At 34.1% G+C, this 21,394-nt stretch overlaps 2 protein-coding genes across 2 annotated transcripts; one reads left to right on the top strand and one right to left on the bottom strand.

The window, feature by feature from the left end:
* The first annotated feature begins 5,951 nt into the window (after window positions 1–5,951).
* LOC140976046 (uncharacterized) lies at window positions 5,952–10,202 on the top strand. The gene is made up of 3 exons (XM_073439891.1): window positions 5,952–6,220; window positions 9,564–9,833; window positions 9,939–10,202. Exons 1-3 carry the CDS (start codon window positions 6,013–6,015, stop codon window positions 9,992–9,994), a joined length of 534 nt encoding a protein of 177 aa, XP_073295992.1. The 5' UTR covers window positions 5,952–6,012; the 3' UTR covers window positions 9,995–10,202.
* Window positions 10,203–10,547: 345 nt separating this feature from the next.
* On the bottom strand, window positions 10,548–20,173 carry LOC140976045 (acetyl-coenzyme A synthetase, chloroplastic/glyoxysomal). Its single transcript, XM_073439890.1, has 18 exons — window positions 19,685–20,173; window positions 19,471–19,614; window positions 19,225–19,380; window positions 18,989–19,111; window positions 18,728–18,896; window positions 18,052–18,134; window positions 17,275–17,376; window positions 17,104–17,192; window positions 16,914–17,004; window positions 16,536–16,649; window positions 15,115–15,191; window positions 14,931–15,009; window positions 14,779–14,847; window positions 13,894–14,069; window positions 13,756–13,812; window positions 11,535–11,625; window positions 11,315–11,413; window positions 10,548–10,910 (listed from the first exon to the last, which is right to left on the bottom strand). Exons 1-18 carry the CDS (start codon window positions 20,171–20,173, stop codon window positions 10,725–10,727), a joined length of 2,394 nt encoding a protein of 797 aa, XP_073295991.1. The 3' UTR covers window positions 10,548–10,724.
* Window positions 20,174–21,394: the final 1,221 nt, after the last annotated feature.

Below are 21,394 nucleotides of genomic sequence, written 5' to 3'. Positions count from 1 at the left end.
ATCTAGTATACTATCGAAACACCGTTATATGTTGTAGTTGACTGCTCATGAGAAGCTACTCACACGTGATAGACTACAGTTTGTGACTGACAAATCTCGTGTATTATGTAAGAGGGCAGATATATCTTTATTACACTTCCTTTTTTATTGTCCTCTCTCTAAGAGTATTTGGAATGGTGTTCGAATATGGTTTGGAATGCACAAAATCATGGGGTCACCTTAGGCAGTATTGAAATCATTTCGAACTGTGTATAGAGGAAATTCAATGTTGGCTAGGATGTGCAATGCGGCCTTAGTAGCTTCCGTGTATCACATTTAGAACTTGAGGAACAGAGTTATGTTTGATAATGAAAAGCCAAATGTCGAATGTATCATAAGAAGATCAAGGTTCATATTTTCAGAAATGTTATTCGCTCTAGTGACATGATAGATTTATTGTTATTATTGGATTGCATTAGGATTTGTGTTATTTTTATTAGTCTTTGGAGTGTCGAGTGTATTTGTAACTTAACATTTACCATTTTAATTAATGTTTACTTCATTAAAAAAAAGTTTTTAACCATTTACTGTAAATTTTATATTAATTTAATAAAATAAAGTAAGAAAAAATTTGTATGTGAAAGTCATGGACTTAAATTTTTTTCTTTATATAGTCAGATGGCGTGACTTGCTTAATTTTTTTTTAGAAAAGCAAGTCACACCATCTCATATGGCGTGACTTGCTTAATAATTTTTTTTAAAACAAGTCACGCCTTTGCATAATTTTTTTTAAAATAATAGCTGGACGGTCGTGGTGGAGGAAGTATGTCGTGTGAAAGACTGACGACCCACTACAATCAATAATGCATGCATCAGTCTTATTTTTTACAAAGAAAACGTTTAAAAAATTTAATTAAAATTCGCGTGTTAAAGTGATGTGATGTATCACCGATCAGTAGTAACATGACATGTTTTTTATCTGAAAATTTGCTTATATATCATTTGCCTTCGTTTCAAATGTATTATTCTTTTGCTTCTATAATTCTTCATGTCTCTCGATTTAAACGTATCGTTAGTATTCATTCCTGTGGATTTTCGTTCGATGTTTGATCAACTAAGGTTTGTATGCTTTAAATTAAGTTTGTACTTCAATGTTTAATTAAAACTGTTAATTTATTTATTTGTGATTATATATTTGCAGATAAAATTTGGATTTTGAACTTCTATTTGAGGTAAGCGTTGATATAAATTAATTTACCTGAGTATTAAAAAAAAAAATGAATTTATCATAATCTTACATTTCGAGTTTATGATTAAAATGCTCAATTATGATTCTATGTATTATTAGTTATTCTTAGTATTTTATATTATGCAAATGATAATAACAGTACTTAAAAGTATAATACTTATTATTGTTGTTGTTTTATATAGGTAGTATATAAAAAAAATTAGTATAACAATTAATTTATTTTACACAAATAATATAAATGTTTTTATTATAAATATTGTTAATTTTGTTTTTAAGTACTTAAATACAAATAAATATTACAATTAATTTCATTTCTTATTATTTTATTTGACATGCGTAGTATCAAAACTTATTGTTATAAAAATTATTATTTGTAATATTATTAACTTATAAGATACAAATAAGAAATACAATTTTTATAATCAACTTTTTTTTAGAAAATAATAATAATACTTATATTTATAATTATTATTGATGTTGTTGTTTTATATAGGTAACATATCAAAAATTAACTATTACAGTTATTTTATTTTACACAAGTAATATAAAATTTATTATTATAAAAAAAATTATTAAAAAAGTATACATTTAAATGATTTTACTATTAATTTTTTTGCCTATTTAGTATGAAATTGATTATCATACTTAATTTTATTATTATTAACTTATTAAATAAAAATTATTATTATTATTTTTATTATTATTGATAGTAGTAGTATAGTAAAACAAATTTAGCATTATCATCATTATTATTATAATTAATCCTAATAAAAATGAAAGCATATGTGAATTAATTTTATAGTGTATTATTTTATGATATTCAACATTTTGTTATTCAATTGTAATTTAAATAAATTTATTATCACCTTTTTTATTTTGTGTGACCTATTGATTTCTTTTTATAGGAATGGACAGTGTGCCAGTGCTTTTATTCGTAGGTGGTAATGTTATTATAGGGCATCACACTGTATAATCGAATACTTTGTTTTTTATTTTATTTTTTATGATTATATGTTTTTCTATGTATCTTGCTAATTCTTATATGTTAATCGAACACTTTGTTTGTTTGTTTGTTTGTTTTTTTTAATTTGATTGTATGTCATTGTTTCTTTGCCTAATAGATTTTTAGGTAATCTATATGTTATCTGTTGTGTAAAATCATCTCGTTTTTTTTTTACTTTATAGTATCACCATTGTTTCCTAATTATAGATTGTGTATGAACAAATATATATTTATCATATCATATTTAGCACATATTTATCTTATTTATTATAGCAACACAATATAATGCCGTTAGTAAAAAAAACAATTCAAATATTTGAAACTCAAACAAATAGCTTTACTTGTTTTCAATATACATAACTTATACATTCAAATATTTTAATTTTTTTCTAACCAAACGATGTCCGGTTCCACAATCCCGTGGCTTTGGGATTCGTTTACTTTTAGGCACCAACTGTGGGGTTTCAACTTCTTCTTCATTAACATTCACTCCAACATTCGAAGACACGTTCATATCAATGTTCAGGGGAACATGACTTGGTGATTGAGGATGAGAATATCCCAAGTATGAAATTGGCGATATGTTATAATTTGGGCGGATTTCTTCATATAGCTGGCGATGACCGTCAAATAAGAGTACCGTAAAACAAGGTTCGTAAGCCTGCTGTGGAGTTTGAAATTCATGATCCGTGTGCGAAGTACCTAACCCAAAAGAAACATTAAAAGAATCCTTATTTAGCCAATTAGTATGCGAGGAAGGCACACAATAGGAAGCATGTGGAGCTCGAAATACAGAATCTCCATGCGAAGTACCCTCGCCTGAAAGTTAAAAAAATATTATATTGAATAAGTACGTGGAGGTAGAAATAAACATATACTTCGATAATATAAAGAGATTGTGTTGATATTTAAAAATGTACATTTGAAGTGAAAGCCCAACCAAGAGTTACGGGCAACTGTGTAGTCGTACCATGCGAAGGATCATCCACTGAAAGTGAAATAAATATATTGTTGAATAAGAACATGAATGTGAATTTAAACAAAGTAGTTAGATAATAAAAACATGTACCATGTGAGGTGTGAGGCCAGGAAAGAGTCATGGAAGATTGTGTACTCATGCTTTGTCGCCAGTCTGGAGTCGAGAATGATGGTTCATCGGCTACATCATCATCTCTCAGTCGTTGCCTTCCGTTTGAAGACCTAGCATGATGATGTTGTTGCGGGTGTTCTGAAGGACATTTCATATAGTAACTCACCGGTTTGGATAGTATTTTTAACAACTTCAACTAATGCTTCACGCGGTTGATCGTCAACAGAGAGTAGTGTGATTGTTGTCTCGCCAACTCGAAGATGGAAAGTATGAGTTTCTCGGCGCCATATTTCGACAAGATCAGTTATCAAATGATTATCGTAAACAAAATCACCGCAGCAGAGGATGACGTAAAAACCCATTTCATATAGACATAACCGAACACGATGTTGTTTTAAATCACTTTTCCACAACTCTCAAATTAAATTATCTGATCTACGTACTCTTAGGGTGTTATCCAAGTTGTTAGACGTAATAAAACTAGATATATGTGTTTGTTGCTGATAAAGAACAGTACCATCAACAGGTCTGACATGTAATGACATCCTATAATTAATAAAAAGAATAATATATCATTATCTAGCACAATATTCTCTAAAAATAATAATGTATTTTATTTAACACATGCATGATTATTTATAAAAATAATAATGCAAATTATTATTGGAATTCACGCCACTTTTTTTTTTTTTTAAAAAAAATTGATGCCAACTCTCACTTGGCGTGATACATTTTCATTTCATCACCAAATTATTACAATTAATACAATAAATCGTTAAAAATTTTTTATTGTATCTCATAATTATTAAGAAAGTCACGCCATCTCACGCCATATGAGATGGCGTGACTTGATATTTTTTTTTTTAAAAAAAAATTTAAGCAATGCATGTTAAAAAAAAATTGTAAGTTGTAGAGGCGCGACACAATATTCTCTAAAATAATAACTACAAAATAAATTAAAAAAATTATAATATATAAACATTACCTATATAAGTAAACCAATTTTCAAAAAAGTAAAAATAATAAGTAAATTAAAAATTATATATTCATAATCTACTAATTTTAAAAATACAAATTTCTTTTAATAATAAAAATTTATATACATATCTCGATTAAAAATTAAATAACAAGTTTTGAATCAAATTATTATTGGAAGTCGCGCCTAACAATTAGGTGTGACTTCCCTTTTTTTTTAAAAAAAAGTGACGCTAACTCACTTGACGTGATACATTTTCATCTCATCACCAAATTATTATAATTAATATAATAAATCGTTAAAAAATTTTGTTGTATCTCATAATTATATGTGATAGTGTACTTTTTCAAATAAATTATAAAACGTGATATTTTTTTTAAACAAAAACTACATGATTTTTATTTGTTATTTTAAAAATAATCTTTTATATTAATTGTGAAACAAATATATACATAAACAAATAAATTTAAAATTATTATTATCGTACTATACAATTATATAATTATTATAAAACAATAATAACAACAGAAAAAAAATAACATATAACATAAATTTTTTAACATTTTTTAAAAAGAAATAATAATGATAATGAAAATCTATCATAATAAATGATTTTGAAATTTTTTTACAAAAATTATTAATAACTAAAAAATCACGTAATAATTAAAATTGTAAAAAAATTAAATAACACGACAAAATTAGTCTAACATAAATAATAATTTCATTTATAAATAATTTATGTTAGTATACATACTTTAATATAAGTTGGAACAAAAATATATCTGCGAAAACAAAAAAAATAAAAATTTGCAAAAAGTGAAAAAAAAAATTCAAATATTTACGAGAACTCGCTGATGAAAAATATGGAAAAATAAATGAAATGACACAATGAAGTAATCAATTTATAGAGAAAAATATATGATATTATAATGAATTTTAAATTATTAAAATTATGTTGTTGCAGCTTTAATTTAATGCATTTGCTTGTTGCAGCCTTTAATGCATGTGCTGAGGCGTGAATAATTAAAGCAACTCACTAGTATTATTATTATTTTTTTTAAAAAAAGAAAATGTAAGTCACGCTTATTTAATTGGCGTGACTTACTTTAAAAAAAAATTTAATAAGCAAGTGACGCCATCTCAGATGGCGTGACTTTCTTTTAAAAAAAAATATATTAAGCAAATAAAAAAAAATTGGAAGTCACGCGTGATACATTACTTTGACAATCTCTTTTTCCCTCACATTATTTTATCAAACTATTATAGAATTTGGTGTAAACAGTTAAAAAGCCTTGGAGTCTTGATGACATTAAACACTGCTAGTGCCTACGATTCGATTATCCAATCCTTCCAACGAAGATCGATCGCATGCACCTTTCCTTGAGAGCCATCATCTCAGCAAATTGACGTCAGAAAGGGTCAAAACACAATTTTTCAAAAAGTTGAAATTTCTTTCCTTGACAATACATTACTTTGAAGAATTATTAGGAAGTTTATTGGCGTCAACAATGAAAAATAATTTATTTATTTATAATCATAATCACAGTCATAATCTCAATCTAACTGATGAAAACATAACAAAAATATAAATTATGATAAAATATTTCTATGAGTTAAATAATCTAATTATGACTTATCCATACGATATTAATCACTGAGCGCACATATTTTGTTTTAGTTAGCCATTCCGGGATTTCCTTTTGTTTGTCTTGGCTATGGCGTTTTGCTGTCGAACAGTGGGAGCCGGAGCAATCCCGTTTCTGTTGACCAAAAGCTCCAAGCTGCCGCCGACTACAATGTTACATCTCCATCCCAATCGCAGTACTAAGGCTGCCCATATCAGTGCTTCGGGCTCCGTTGTGTCGTTGGGATTCTTCTGTTATTATGTCGGGAGAAAGATGAGTTCCATCACATGTTTTTCTGGTAAAATTGGTGCAACAAAAATTCTAATTTCAATTTCTTGTTCAATCAATCGACATAAATATGCACATAACTGATTTTGCTGCCTTCAAATTCCCCTCGAGTTTTTTTTTTTAAAAATTTATTTTACATCTGCTCTTTTAGTTCTACCATTGTTTAGTTTGTCTGGCATATTTTGTCATCTGAATAGAGGAGTAATGATGGAAAAAAATAGTGTCTTGCATATCCCATTATTTGTCCTTGAGTAAGAAAAACGAATATGTAGAGAAATTCGCTCCAAGAACACTCACCTGTATAACAATCGATCACAAACTCCCTCTCGAACCACGGCTCAAACGCACTCCAATTTGTTTATTTAAGAAGTTATATATGAAATGATTAATTGAAGATTGACAGAAAAGTAAGAACACAATATTTACGTGGTTCGATGATGATCACCTAGCCAACCAAAAAAGATTTCCACTATGAAGAGTTTTGTAAAGTGAGTACAATCAATAATGGGCAGAAAATTCAAGTTCTAACTTTCACTTGCCTATGCGTTGGCTTATATACTAGTTGATTCTATCATGTAGTTCTAACTGCTTTTGTTACCAACAAACTTCCACCTCCAAGTGACTAGAAGCTAACTCCCCATCCTCTATATTCTTATCCTCTTGTCCTCCAACTAATGATTAAGAGCAGAACCAACTTCAACAATCTCCACCTTGATTCTGTTCTTGTCTTGGTTCCCTTTTACCCCCTTCTTTTTGTTGGTCCCACGTGCGGAATTTGAGATAATAAACCCGAAAATAAAGAATAAATTGGACACCGAGATTTATGTGGAAAACCCTTAAAAATTATTAGGGTAAAAACCACGGGTAAGATGAAAAGAATTTCCACTATAATATTTTGTGCTGTACCACTCACTCACTCACTGTGTTTCCAAAGAGAACACACACTCTCTTAATACAGGAGAACACAACAACTCACAAATATTATAGAACTAAGCACTCGAATGCTAGTAGATGAGAGAAAACTCGAAGAAGGGATGATTTCAGAATGAAGGGGGGAGCTCTATTTATAGAGCCCCTTGTCCGTGTGAATACGCGTTAAAAACGCGTATTCAAACTTTCGTCAAATTTGACAATTACAATTCTTTGTCTGTCCATTCAAAGAAGTCTGCACCAGCCACCAACATTCACATTAAATGCAATTCATATACCGACACTTTTTCTGTTGGCTGCATTCAGTTTCTGATCCATCACATTAACCAAGCTTTGGCAATATTTGAGCTTGGATAATGGTAGGACTTTAGTTAGCTTATCAGCTGCATTGTCTTAAGTGGCTACTTTTTCAGCTTTGATAGTACCTCTTGTAATTATTTATCGAATGAAATGTAGCCGTATATCAATGTGATTATACCTCTCATGATGTACCAAAATTCCTTGTATTTATTATCCGTTTCCTTTTTTTTTCTATAACTTCTCAGTCAGCTTGGTATAGTAAATGCTGCCATTTTCCCACACGCAATTGTTTTGGGCTTCAATTATTCGTAAATCTAGATCTGCTAATTACCGAGTTTTTCATGAGGTGTATGACACTTTGATTGTCACATTTTGCTTTTCAAATTTATTTCTTGATCAACTCCCAACTCCCTAATGAAGCCATGCAGCCAAATTCCTTCCTTTATGGCCTCTATTGCAGCCATGTACTTGGCCTCAGTGGATGATAGGGCTACCACTCTCTGCAAACTTGCTTTCCAGCTAATTGCTCCACCATAACCTGTGAAGATATAGCCTGAGAGTGACTTCCTTGAGTCCAAACACCCGGCATAATCAGAGTCAACATCCTCTACAATTATGCTTGATGAATCATCCTTTGCCACATATTGTAGTGTAGTGGCTCTTGTTCCCTTTAGGTATCTGAGGATCCATTTTAGTGCTTGCCAATGAACTCTACCTGAATTGGACATGAACCTTCTGGCACTACTTATGGCATAAGCCAAATTAGGTCTAGTACATACCATGCAATACATTATGGTCCCCGCAAAATTTGCACAAGGCACTTTCTGCATATACTTTACCTTAGATGCATTCTTTGATTGGTGATCGAAGTATGATTTCATTGTTTAAGGAGTTCTCCTGATATAAAGAATTCTTCGACGGCCTTACGCACATCATATCCAACTATATTCCAAGACTTTTTGAAAAGAAAGATCCAAATCCATCCGGCCTAGGTGTTTTATCATTGTCAATATCCCAAAGTGCCATTTTGATCTCATCAACAGTAACTGGCTCAATAAACTTCTTCTAGTGATCAGCTGAAACCACATTCCAATCCATCTACCAATTCCCATTCAAAGTTTCTTGATCAACACTAGTACCCAATTAATTTTTGTAATATTTCAAAAATTCAGTCACAATGATGTTTTCATCCTTCGTAGAGCTGCCATCATCCAAATCAACTGCTACAATTGCATTCCGTTTGTTATTCCTCTTAATCATGTCATGAAAAAACTTGGTGCAACGATCACTGTTCTTGAGGTATGTGCATCACACTTTTTGCATGAGGAACAATCTTTCAGCTTCAAGGATTTTCCCTGTTGATTCCTTAACACTATTCAAATCGTTATAAACCACCCCTCCGTTCAAGTGTCCTTCAACTAGTGATTGAGAGCAGAACCTACTTCAACAGAATATTTTTAAAGGTTTTGACTAGCCATTATTTTTTTCTGTGTCTACGTGTGACTTTGTAACTTTTCACCAAACAGCAATATGACTTCGTTCTTATGGAACCGTATTGAAATTTCCCTGCATTTTTCTAAGAGAATGGAATCTGAATCGGATTTTGCGATGCTTTTTATTTGATATCTCAGCACCATAATTCAATTATATTTCATCATCTTAACACACATGCTATTGAGTTTGATTCCTATCTCATTAATCCTTAAAAATTTCTAGTTAATTTTCTTTCACCTGGAAAAAATATATACATGGATGGAGCTCATCACTACGGAGTCCCTAAATTCGTTATTCTAGAAACACATAAAAATGGTTGGGAAGAATTTTAATGTATTAAACATTGAAGACTAAAAGCTGAGATTAAGGATCATGTGTTTGGTATAAGTGACCTTCCCAATGTATTTTCCATGCCTGATGATTTACCAGTAAACTTCAATTAACCTTCGCCGCAATATGGCTTGGATAGCAACACTACTGTTAGAAGACTTCAATCATACATGAGATTTGATGAATATCAACCCCAATCATGAAAATAAAGTGGTGGTATTCAGTTTCTGAATATTTGCATTAAATTTCTGATGGATTGATGTTCTTTCTCTATCATCTCAAGACTTTATGTGTTTCAGCATTATCCCATGAGCTGAGGACCACCCTGGATAAAGTTGTTACCTCGCACAAGATAGTTCTCTTCATGAAAGGAACCAAGGAATTCCCACAGTGTGGATTTTCAAACACAGTCGTGCAAATATTGAAATCATTGAACGTGCAGTTTGAAACGATAGATATTCTGGAAAATGATACATTGCGCCAAGGATTGAAGGAGTATTCTAACTGGCCTACTTTTCCACAGTTATACATTGAAGGGGAGTTTGTTGGCGGCTGCGACATTACTATAGGTAATTATATTATTTATAAAAATGCTGACGAACAATTAATTGGTAACATATCAGCATAGATTTCTCCCTCATGAAAGACTTATAAGTTTCATAAATTTTGGTCAGAGGCATACAAGAGCGGTGAGTTGCAGGAGTTGTTGGAGAAAGCAAATTGTTCCTGACTCTGAAACAAATTGTTCCTGACTCTGAAAGCTTGCTTATAGTGATTAAGGGAATTCTGTAGCATGTCTTGAATTTTTTTTTTTTTATCATTATATCATATCCCGAATTTGATTGGCCATTGTGTGTACCTCTAATTGTATTTGTGTTTTGGGCTATATGTACAATATTTTTTTTAATGGCAGGATGATCATGTCGAAGGACCTCCAACTTTCCTGCGGCAACTAGTACAAAGTGTTTCATCGTTTTCCCATAAATGCATGTAAAACCTAGAAGCAGTTGCAAGTTCTCATCGAAGTAGGACGGTAATGAACTGTTTGCTGCTAGCTTGTTAGGGAATAAACTGATTATTAAGATGTACCGACCTTCACAGAACCGTAGCCAATTTGTATGTTTACCGCGCTTGGCAGTCCACCAACCTTCTTCAATGATATAAACGTCGTTGCAAAACTTAAAGGAACCCGTACTTTCTTGCAAAATTAAGCATGTATGAAGTCTTTCCTAGGGGAAAAACTCCGAGTTACCACATGCTACAAGGGGAGTTGCGTATTGGTATTAGGAAAAATATAGATAAAATAATGATGAGGCAGCAGATTTATAGTGTGACAAGTTGGATATTTATTATCCAAACATTGGCATTAAAGAAAAATAATGATAAAATTATGACAAGGCATTAGCATTTAGTTTCGCAAGTGGATGGGTATTTATTTTGCCAACAACCAATGATGTAGCTCAAGAATCAGCAAGTGAAATAAGTTCGTCCACCACACCAGGGTCTGCAAGTGTGCTTATATCCCCGAGCTCATCTAACTGTTTGGAAGCAATTTTCCTCAAAATTCTTCTCATTATCTTCCCACTCCTTGTCTTCGGAAGACCAGGAGCCCAATGAATTTTGTCGGGTGCTGCAAATGCTCCAATCTGATAGTCCACATGATAATTGCTTCGTAAGAGACAACTCATAAGTTTTCAATTGACCCAAGAACTATATGTTAAATCAAATGTAAAAAATTATGTGCAGGTTGATCAGATCTCAATTTTTTCGGCAACCATTTTCCAGGGTTTATCAGATCTCTATTTTTTCGGCGAATGATACCTACAAAATGTTGCGAGTAAATTTGCATCAATCGATTACAATGGTGGATTTGTTTTTCTAGGACGTGCAGTGCCAAGTTAATGATTCTATTTTACACGGGCGGAGTAGGAAAAATATGCAAGTTGGTACGAGGCAATCCGAGATCCCCTTTGACAGACCCCCTTAGCACTCAAGTCATTCAATTTTTATCTTCAGACAGAGGATAAAATAAGATGGAATTTCGATTCACCTGCTTTCTTACAGTCATTATAAGACTTCTTCGGAGATCATCACTGTATGGAACACCTTCAACCAGAGTAACAAACGCATATATGCCCTGTCCTTTAACCTAGAAACATATTCAGACCAACAATGACAGAAGTAAAACTAAAGAAAGTTTTGGTAAGTTAAAAGCCGACAATGAGCCAACTTCTTTATAACAAATAAAGTCAAACATCATGTATAGGCACCTCATGCTCAACACCAACAACCGCAGCTTCAGCACATTGGGGATGTGAAACTAAGGCAGATTCCACTTCTGCAGTACCAATTCGATGTCCACTGCACATCAAACATGAAGTAATGAGTACACACAAGAACCCTGCCAGAACCATTGCAACTTCTAGAAAGCAGAAAATCCTCAGGAGGCATTTTTTCATATTATTAATACATTGCTAGTATAAACTGAAACTAATCTAGTTTTACCCAGCCTAGAAATAACATTGTTTGCTGGAGATCAAATCTTCCTCCTGTCACATGCTATGTGACACCCCAAATTCATTATCCTAAATCTCTGGTGTCACATCTGCTGTGAGCCTGTGGCAAGGTTGAAAGTGGAGTGAAGGCCAACTTAGAGGGAGATGTGGTATGAAGCAAAAGTGAGAGGGAGGGGAGGGGGTATTCAACCGTGGAAAGAAGAAAGATGGAGTTGAGAGATATCAATGACCGCTTGTGGGTTGTCAACCTCTTCAATTGACTGCTCTATTAGTTTATTTCTTGCCATCAGTCATAACCATCATGTATGCAAAATGAAATATATTTCACGGGCTCTTGTAACAAAAATGTTCTTTCACGGGCCAGTCAGACCATAAACAAATACATCCAGCAGCCAAGGGGCAATCCAGAAAGGAGTGTGGCCCATCGAAAATTAAAGAAACTGTGTACAAGAGATATGCACATGGAAAGTTCAAGAATAGAGCTGGATCATAGAACTAGATGGATGCTAGTTTTGCTCCAAATTTTTAGCCAGGTTTCCTTAAAATAAAAGAAAAGATAATTAAGGATCATTTCCAGGAATAATTGAGAAAATTGATAAGAATAAACTATATAAAAGTACCGAGGGATAAAAATTCAGCTTTTGATTTTTGAAGTAACTACTAACACAAGATCACTAGCTTATCTCCAATGAGCCTCTAAATCACTCTTATTCAAAAAATGAAGACAAGGAAGAAGATAACAGAAATCAAGAGTTCTCTGGGATCTAACGATCTTCAAATAAATCGACTTGTAACTAGATCCGTATCGCAGAAACATAACAAGTTGGCACAATAAACCGTAGCTATGGGTGACTCGCAAGGAGTCCATCAACAGTTTGGTCCTTTTAATAGATGTCTAGAGCGGTCAAAGAAGCTGCCGAACGAAGGCATCTTGAGCTGGCCGAGCACATCGTTCCCCTTCCCGTCAGTTTCTCCACAGGTCGCTAAAAGACCAATCATAGGTGCACCGGACAAGAAATGCAAACTAGGAATAATCAAGCCTTTGAGGAACTCTACATCCCTAAATTCTCGAAGACAACTTCTCCACACTACGATGTGTAATCTGATCTGTTGGGATGGTTAAGCCATTGTGAGCACTTTTTTGCCATCAATGAACATCCGGAGGATGAGAAAGTAGACCCTGCGTCATTTCACTTGAAGAGAGATGGCAAGCTATTGTTCTTAAAACTTGAACCGGATAATAAACTACCGCAGAACGCAATTTTAGGCCCCCAATATGTAGCAATATATTGGGAGAATTGTCAAAGCTTTGTCATCAAGGATCTGTTGAGGAGTATCAAAGACGCTTTGAGAAACTACTAGCGCACAGAGGAACACTTACCAATAAGAAGGAAGCGTAGATCTTCATCAGTGGCCTATTGAGGCGAAGCTCCATAGAAAATCAAGTTTCAAGTCTCAGCCCTGAGGACAAGGTTTGATTTCCAAGATGGCGGTGTTGTTACAGACTCGAGTTTTATCATGTGCTCTAATATAATGGATCTAGACCAAAATAGGCCCAAAATCAAGCTCTTGGAAGAATCTAGATGTGGGTGTAAGGGAATAAAATGTGGAGAGAGAGAACATTCATTCTGTTAATTTTGTGTTGAGGACTCTTATTAGCTGAGCTATGATATTTTGGGTGAATTTGTACAAAGCAAGACTCTGGGCAGCTTACCTACCATCTAATACAATCCTATTTCACCCTATTTTCATCATTCATCTCTTCCATTCTTTTTATCTCTAGTTTGCTAAAATTGTGGTCACAAGACAACCCATAACTAGATCTGTAGCGGCAACATAACATATTTACATTAGCATTCATCAAGTAATTCTGACCTTTATTCTCCACCTTCATGAAAAATTATAAATAGAAACACCAACCAAACAACAGGTGGTTAACAATCTAAAACACAAAAGTATGAAAATAAGACCAAACCTGACATTAATGACATCGTCAACTCGGCCTGTGAGCCAGTAATAACCATCCTTGTCTCTGATTAAAAAGAAGAAAGAAGGATATCTTTTAAAGACTAAAACCAACTAAACAAAATTCCATATTTTAACATAAATGTACCTGCTGCAGCCATCTCCACTAAAATAGTACCCAGGGAAGGCACTGAAGTAAGTAGTTTCATATCTTTCATGATCTCCATAAAGAGTTCTAAATGCCCCTGGCCAGGAGCTCTTTACACACAAATACCCACTGCATTCACCTCCAATTTCAACACCCTTCTCATCAACTAAGACAGGCTGCATTAGCAAGGTCATATGATATAAACTATTTAAATTCATTTTTAGCTAATTAAAATAAACCCAGCTATTACTAGATCGAATTCACCAAGGGATGACGTGAAAAATATAAGATAGGAAAAATGACTACAGAGAAAATATTAGTCAAAAGCTAAGGATAATACATTGTGTCAAATGATGTTATAGGGCTAGATGGAGAAAAAAAAATCTACATACACTAAATAAAACCATCAATTATTTGTTGGAGTTCAGATTTGACAAGTTTATATCAGGTTTCAGACTTTCAGTAAAACAAGAGAAAATTTACCTGGGATAAAGGAAATAGAAATATCAGTAGCAAAGTCATTTACGAAAGGTCTAGGGCATTGTTTACCTCGAGATATTTGTTTGTGCTGGTTCGGCATCAAAATAAAAATCACTCAAACATTAGATATGGCCTCATACACCAACTCTAGAACGTTACTAGCTATCAAAAAGTTGGACGAGAGAACCATAAAGAAAGGGGAATTTACATCTTGTTACTTCTCCATATACAAGGAAGACTAATAAAAAAAAAAGAAAGAAAGAAAAACTGATTAACCTAATAAAAATAAAACTATATTTGTCATTAAACAGTTGTATGGACAAATCTTGGAAATATACAAGTGACAATGACACATATGCATGTATTATGTGTATGTGGGAATATAAACAATCTGAATTTGATTACCTGGATACCAAAGAAAGGAAAGGTCGCAGAACCAGGTTTTTGTGGCCATGCACCAGGCAAGGGAGTGATCTGCGAAGTAAAGTGGTAAATCCCATTGCATGTATCATGGTAGATGCTTCAGTCAGAACATAAAGTAACGATAAAAATTATACCATAAAGCCCCCAGTTTCTGTTTGCCACCAAGTGTCAGAAATGTGGCATCTTGAGTCTCCAACCAAGTTGAAAAACCACCTGGTAACATCAAAGGAAAATAGAAACACAGTTTATACCCATCCCAGAAACATTAAAAGTTGTTATATACAAAGAAAGCCAAATCTTTGAGGACAAATGATATACCTCCATGCGCTAGGATTGATGGGTTCCCCCACACTGCCAAGAACTCGCAAGGATTTGCGTGAATATCGAGTGACGTGCTGCACAATCAACTTAACAAAATCAGAACTGAACAACTTGTTCTCATCTTCTCTCTCTCTCTCTCTCTCTCTCTCTCTCTCTCTCTCTCTCATACCCCCCCTCCCCACCCCCCACCCCCAACCCCAATGCACACACATATTCACATCTTAGTATATTTGTTTGGCAAGATGGCATGATAAGAACTTTACCAATTATCAAAATTCCATGAATATTCCAAAATATAGTGCATGAAATGAAATACATAAACCATGTTTGTCTGGAAAATACAGATCTTATTCAATAGTTAAAAATATATCTGAAAATGATAATCAATAATTTACTCTTAAACTAGATGGGGGCATACGAACACAGGCATTAAAACCTTCTGTAGACCTACAAAGTGCAAGTCATGATCCAAAAGTTATCCCTTGACAACTAATGCATTCCACAGTCCATTGCATATATTTTTTATATACAGTCAAACAGAGAATAGTAACTCATTTCTCTAGTCACTATCATTTACCCACACATACAACTTATTCACAGAGGTTCAAAGGAAGCATAATAAAGAACACTACCGTGAAATACAGCTTCTATGGTCAAAAGTAAAAAAAAAAAACCATTCGAGCAATACAACTCGATGAGATTCTGCCACACTATTAGGAGAACAAACAAATTGTCTAATGTAATCTAACTCATCAAACAATAATTGCAATATTATCATGTTAGCTACTGTTGGATCCTAAAAACGCGAGCAATCTTTTTTTGAAAAAAAAGAAGAGTAAAATTAGAGCAGAAAAACAGCTGAAATGAAGAGCTCAATCCAAAAAGCAAGCTGATGAGAACAATAGTTGACATGAACCTTCAAAGATAAATTATCTCCACATTGAAGAAAATACCACCAGAACAAAAAAATCAATCACAAGAGAGATGCCTGATAGAATAGTTGAGTTAAAGTCTTTGTACATAGATAGTAAAGAATATGCAACAATTATAAAAAGGCACAATATCGATGTAAAACCAGAAAGTTCACTCGTTAATATTATCAAGTTGTATTTAGTAATCGAGTCTTGCAAATCCAAGGAGTTTGGTGAAGACTTCAGAGTTTGGTGTAGAACAAAGATTATTTAGCGGATTTCTTCCGAGTGGAAGAGAAGAGGACGTACAAGAACTATACCACATTCAAACCTCTATCAATCTTGTGTATTTATCCTGCATTTACTATGCAGGTCGTTATCCATCCTCCAAAAGGCGCTCTTGACAAAGAAATCGTGAGCAAGTATGAAAGTGATATTAAATTTAGTGAACACATAAAGCTATTGACAAACAAGAATAAGCAGTATCATAGAATGTTATGTCCTTACCTCATTCCCTTCACGCATCAATGATCGTATTAATGTGGGGGCAGTGTAGAATATAGACACCTTGTATTTATCAACAATGTCCCAGCAACGTCCAGGATCGGGATAATTGGGAGCCTGCAGGAATTCTAACTTGATTAATTATTAGCACGCGTTTCCTACCTATGCTAGTGCTATATTAGAACACAACTGACAAAATTTGTAAAATCTAGCGACTTCATACATTTGGAACCAAGGTACTTAATTATAAATCAGATTTGGAATAATGTATCACGAGCGACAAACATCAGTATTAACGCACTAAAAGACTAATATTCAATCAAACCACATGCACGGCAAATCCGATTGATTTAAATTACACAGTGGGACACATGGAAATACCCCTTCAAAAATTATTACGGTAGCTCCATTGAGCAAAGGCCCATAAGTGACATAACTGTGGCCAGTAATCCATCCACAGTCAGCTGTACACCTAAACAAAGCAGTTATAGCCAAGACATAGAACCATCATTGACACTGACCAATCATGTCACAAATCAAAGTGCTAATAAAAATTTAAGTTTGGTCATACCAGTAAACATCTGAAGGTTTATAGTCAAAAGCAAATTTAAATGTGGTTGCTGTATACACCATGTATCCTCCAGTTGTGTGCAGGACACCCTTACAAATCAACCAAAGAAACTTTCTTGAATAAATTGAAACAAAACGTGTAGAAGTTTGAGTCATGCCAAATTCCCCATACCTTGGGCTTCCCAGTGCTCCCACTGGTATAGAGCAAGAAAAGCGGATCCTCTGCGTCGACCCATTCCACATCACAAGTATCTGAATATTTAGGAATAAAGTCCTGGAAGATAAGGGAAGGAAAGACGGGTCGAGTTAAGAGTTGAAATGCAGAAACATAAGAAAAAAATCTCAACTATGCCGCTCCATTAATAAAACTCAATTATTAAGAGGGGTAAGCCAGTAAGATAGGATCAGATTTGCTCTTCCATCAAGAAAATTAACTTTTATACGACCATTCTTGGTGCAGCCACAGACGTTCAATAGTTCTATTTAAGTGAGCTATACTCGATCAGATCTTCTGAACATGTTCAGAAAATTTGTTACTACCCCAAAGATTCTTAAACGAGTGTATTGTCCGCAAGCTATTAATGAATTAGAAAAGAACTGTGTCAATTTCAGTTTAAATTCTGCAGTGTGCACACGGGCAACCAAATAAGAAAGTTAAGGAAGTTACCAATGTCCAATTGAACTAGAGACTTGAAGTGCCGGCATGAAATATCATAATTTCCCAGGTACTAAATTATTTTGTGCATGAGATCACAAGGTTGGCCCTCGCTTTCTGAACTTGCATTTAGGTAAAAACGTGCAATACAACAATATGTGCATTCAACTAATTTTTTCATCAAGATGGTTTACATGAAACCAGATTAGATATGCAAGCATACAACTTGTTCACTTCCGTGTTTATGCTTATTATTGCAGAATATAGAACAAGTATGCCTTTTTGTGATTCAACCTGCCACCATGTATCTCTGCCCTCTACCCAGTTAGTGCTTTCCTTCTTCAAGGCAGAGCCATTTTCATACGTCAAACATTTATCTGTCAGAACATCCGAATAATGTATAAGAAGTTTCACACATCCGTTCATCTGTCCAAAAAGTTATGCCTATATTTTCCTACAGGATACTACATGACAAAATTCTGCTGGATGATAAGTAAATTTAAATAAAGCCAATATATTACACGAGATAAAAAAGGTTTCCTTTCTATGGTTCAGAATGAAATTGTAGAATAAATGCTTCTGATTTGCCCTCTTTTCGTCCCTCTGGCATGTAGCAGTAGAGACAACCAAGCAAATGACATGACATGGGAAAAGGAAAGGCTCTTTGAGCTCCAACCAGAGAAGTATTGTGTAAGAAATTCAATGATATTTTTCAATAGTCATTATGGAGAAACAAAAAAATTCAGCATGAAAGAGTTGCCACAAAAAATGGAACAGGTTTCGACCCGCATAGCTGCGACATTATCAAGACAAAAACTTAATTTCTAAGAATGAGTATCTGTTTAAGTAGTCAACTGCTAAAAAATTTCACCCTTTCCCCCCTTTTCTATTACAGACAATAATAAGAAATTTTAAATAATATATCCAGATGAGTGCTAGAGCTAGAAAGTCATCACTTCCGTATACTCACCAACAACAGTACCATTGCTGGTAGATTCTGCTAGCGCAGCATCAACTATGTCTTTTAGACAAATGGTCTTGGATCCTCTCCGAACAGCATTGCAGGTTATTACAATCTTTGGTTTGCAATCAATGATCCTCTGGGCAAGAGACTCCGAGGAAAATCCAGCAAACACAACCTGAACACGCGAGCAGATCAACTTTATATTTTTCAGGAGTGGATGACCCGCCCAAAAAATGAAGATATAACCAACATATTGTAGTACAGTACCGAGTGAACAGCCCCTATTCGCGCACAAGCAAGCATAGCGATAGGCAATTCCATGAGCATAGGCAGATAAATCAAAACAGCATCACCCTTTTGGATGCCAACATCTTTCAAGTAATTTGCAAGCTGTTATGATGCAAAGCAAGGGATTAAAACACAATTATTATATGAAAATCACTTTTATAGCGAATTATAGCAGAAACTATGAGAGTCCACAAGCAAAGTAATGATAAAGTGACCTGACAAACTCTCTGAAGGAGTTGTTTGTAAGTCAAAGTGGCGTCAACTCCAGGTTCGTTTCCCTCCCAATAGATTGCAATTTTTTCACCATCTCCTGCTGCGATGTTTGCATCCAAACAATTGTAGCAGATGTTGGTAATCCCACCCTTGAACCACTGATCTCAAATAAAAGTCAAACATTTAACAAGTTTAGAGAAGTGCAACGAAAAGCGAAAAGAAAGGAGGGAAGTGAACATCTAAATGACCTCAATGTTGATAGACCCCTTTCGAATGTCGACATTCTCCGAGTAGACAGACTGTTCCCATTTTTGCTTCCAGTAAAAATGGGATGCAAAGTCGGACCAGAATCCAGCAGGGTCCTCAATAGACTTTCTATACATCTCCAGATACTGCAGCACCACCTCGATTTTAAAAAAGGAGGGAGGCATGAAGCAAAGATCAAAACGACTTAAAAAATACCTGGCCGGGGGAAGAGACATGAGCCTGCGCAGAGAAATCGTGGCTGGGGATGATTAGATGATCCTCTTCGGAAGCAAGCGCCTCGCCGAGGATGAGAGCATTCAATTGGGTGATCTTGCCAGCTTTAGAGGGGAGAGTGGTCATAGACTCAACGTGGCGCAACTGCTTCGAATCCATGACCGATTGAAAGAGAGACGGTGGTAGGTGGTGCGTGGGAAAGTTCAATATAAATATGGAGGGGTCGTGTTTGGAGATCCAACTGATCCTCCTCGTTCCCCTCGCTGATTTGCTATGACTATTATTTAAATTGATACGATTTCTGCCAATAATATCATTATTATTACTATAACTGTAGCGAGTATGATATGGATTCCTTTTCCATCGGATATTATTATAATTATTATGAGAAGAAAATGAATCAGGTGAAGGTGAAGGTGAAGGTGAAGGTGAAGGTGAGGGTGAGGGTGAGGGTGTGTAGCAAGACGCCATCCCGTTCTATTTCCTCTCCTCCAGCTATTCAAGAGTTGACCATTTCAATATAATAATAATGCAAACCAACCAAGCATGCCAGCCCAGCAAACAAAAAAGGGGGAAACCACTTACAAAAGATACATACACAACGAGTTCAAGATGCTTCCCCGAGTTCATACCCTTAATTTTTTAGTTTTGTTAATTATTTTTATTATAGACAATCATTATAGGGTTTTTTTTAAAATAATATAATTTTAAAAAGTATGTAATAAAATATTGCAAATTTGAAAGTGTTGTCAAAATATAACAATCCGTGAATGAAAAGTCCGGATTCAATTTTTTTTGAATAAATGTTTTATAATATATTTTTTTATAAGAATGTTTAACATTGACAGATTATTATATTGTTCGTTGATTTTATCATTTAGTTCATACGAGAGAATCTTAAGAGGTAACGTTATTATTTTTGTTCATTATATTTATTGTTTTTCGTTGATTGAATGAACTAAAATTGACTGACTGGATTTTATTATTGAAACAATTAATATTATTAAAATTAGCTTAATGTAATAATTGGGATTGAATGCATGTACGTTGATAAATTAGCTTACCCGTGAATTTATTTCACAGATGTGTAAAGTTCAACACATTTTGTGCAAAGTTCATGACTCATTCATCCTTCACATACGGTTTTATTCAAAAATTACATTAGTAATAGTAATGACACTAATCTTTAATTGTGTACTAATTTTTACATCCACGCTGTATTTTGAGTAGTGGTGTGTGTTTGTGTGTGAGAGAACTGAACAATGAACACTACAAGAAAGTTTTCTCACACACTGAAGGAAACAAGCTTCTAACTAAGCTGATAAAACTTTTTAGTGATCCCTCTGGGCTTGATTGCTTCTAGTAAGCTGATATGAATTCAGCGTGCCCTTTCTTTTCTCTTTTGTTTTTCCCACACCTTCTCACTGATCTTCATCTTCTATTTATAGGCGGGAAACTGATCCTACAATGAGACTCAATAATTGTATCAGTTGCAGCTTGAATGTGTTTCTTGAGATTTGTGTCCCAACTTTTTCGACAGCTATTCTGGAACATTTTGGATTTATGCTTTGATGCAACGTCCATTATTGTACTATTGATAGTACAGATGCTTTTGTACCCTTGTGCGCAGCTGGAGTCCACTTAGATAAGCTTGTCTTGATATGCAACTGATTGATTCCTAACTGATGCTCT

Source organism: Primulina huaijiensis, chromosome 5 (genome assembly GCF_012295235.1).
Source record: "Primulina huaijiensis isolate GDHJ02 chromosome 5, ASM1229523v2, whole genome shotgun sequence".
NCBI lineage: Eukaryota > Viridiplantae > Streptophyta > Magnoliopsida > Lamiales > Gesneriaceae > Primulina > Primulina huaijiensis.
Note: the sequence above shows the minus strand (reverse complement) of the source record. Positions and strands in the feature narration are given on the sequence as shown.

Bases quoted from the DNA above. Each gene is read 5' to 3' on its own strand.
- LOC140976046 (XM_073439891.1), top strand. From the start codon at position 6,013: ATGGCGTTTTGCTGTCGAACAGTGGGAGCCGGAGCAATCCCGTTTCTG. The intron at 6,221-9,563 runs GTAAAATTGGTG...TATGTGTTTCAG, and splicing joins TTCCATCACATGTTTTTCTG to CATTATCCCATGAGCTGAGG. The intron at 9,834-9,938 runs GTAATTATATTA...AATTTTGGTCAG, and splicing joins CGGCTGCGACATTACTATAG to AGGCATACAAGAGCGGTGAG.
- LOC140976045 (XM_073439890.1), bottom strand. From the start codon at position 20,173: ATGGCGTCTTGCTACACACCCTCACCCTCACCCTCACCTTCACCTTCA. The intron at 17,193-17,274 runs GTATGGGGAATT...TTGATTTGTAAG, and splicing joins GGAGCACTGGGAAGCCCAAG to GGTGTCCTGCACACAACTGG. The intron at 17,005-17,103 runs GTATGACCAAAC...TGCTTTGTTTAG, and splicing joins AAACCTTCAGATGTTTACTG to GTGTACAGCTGACTGTGGAT.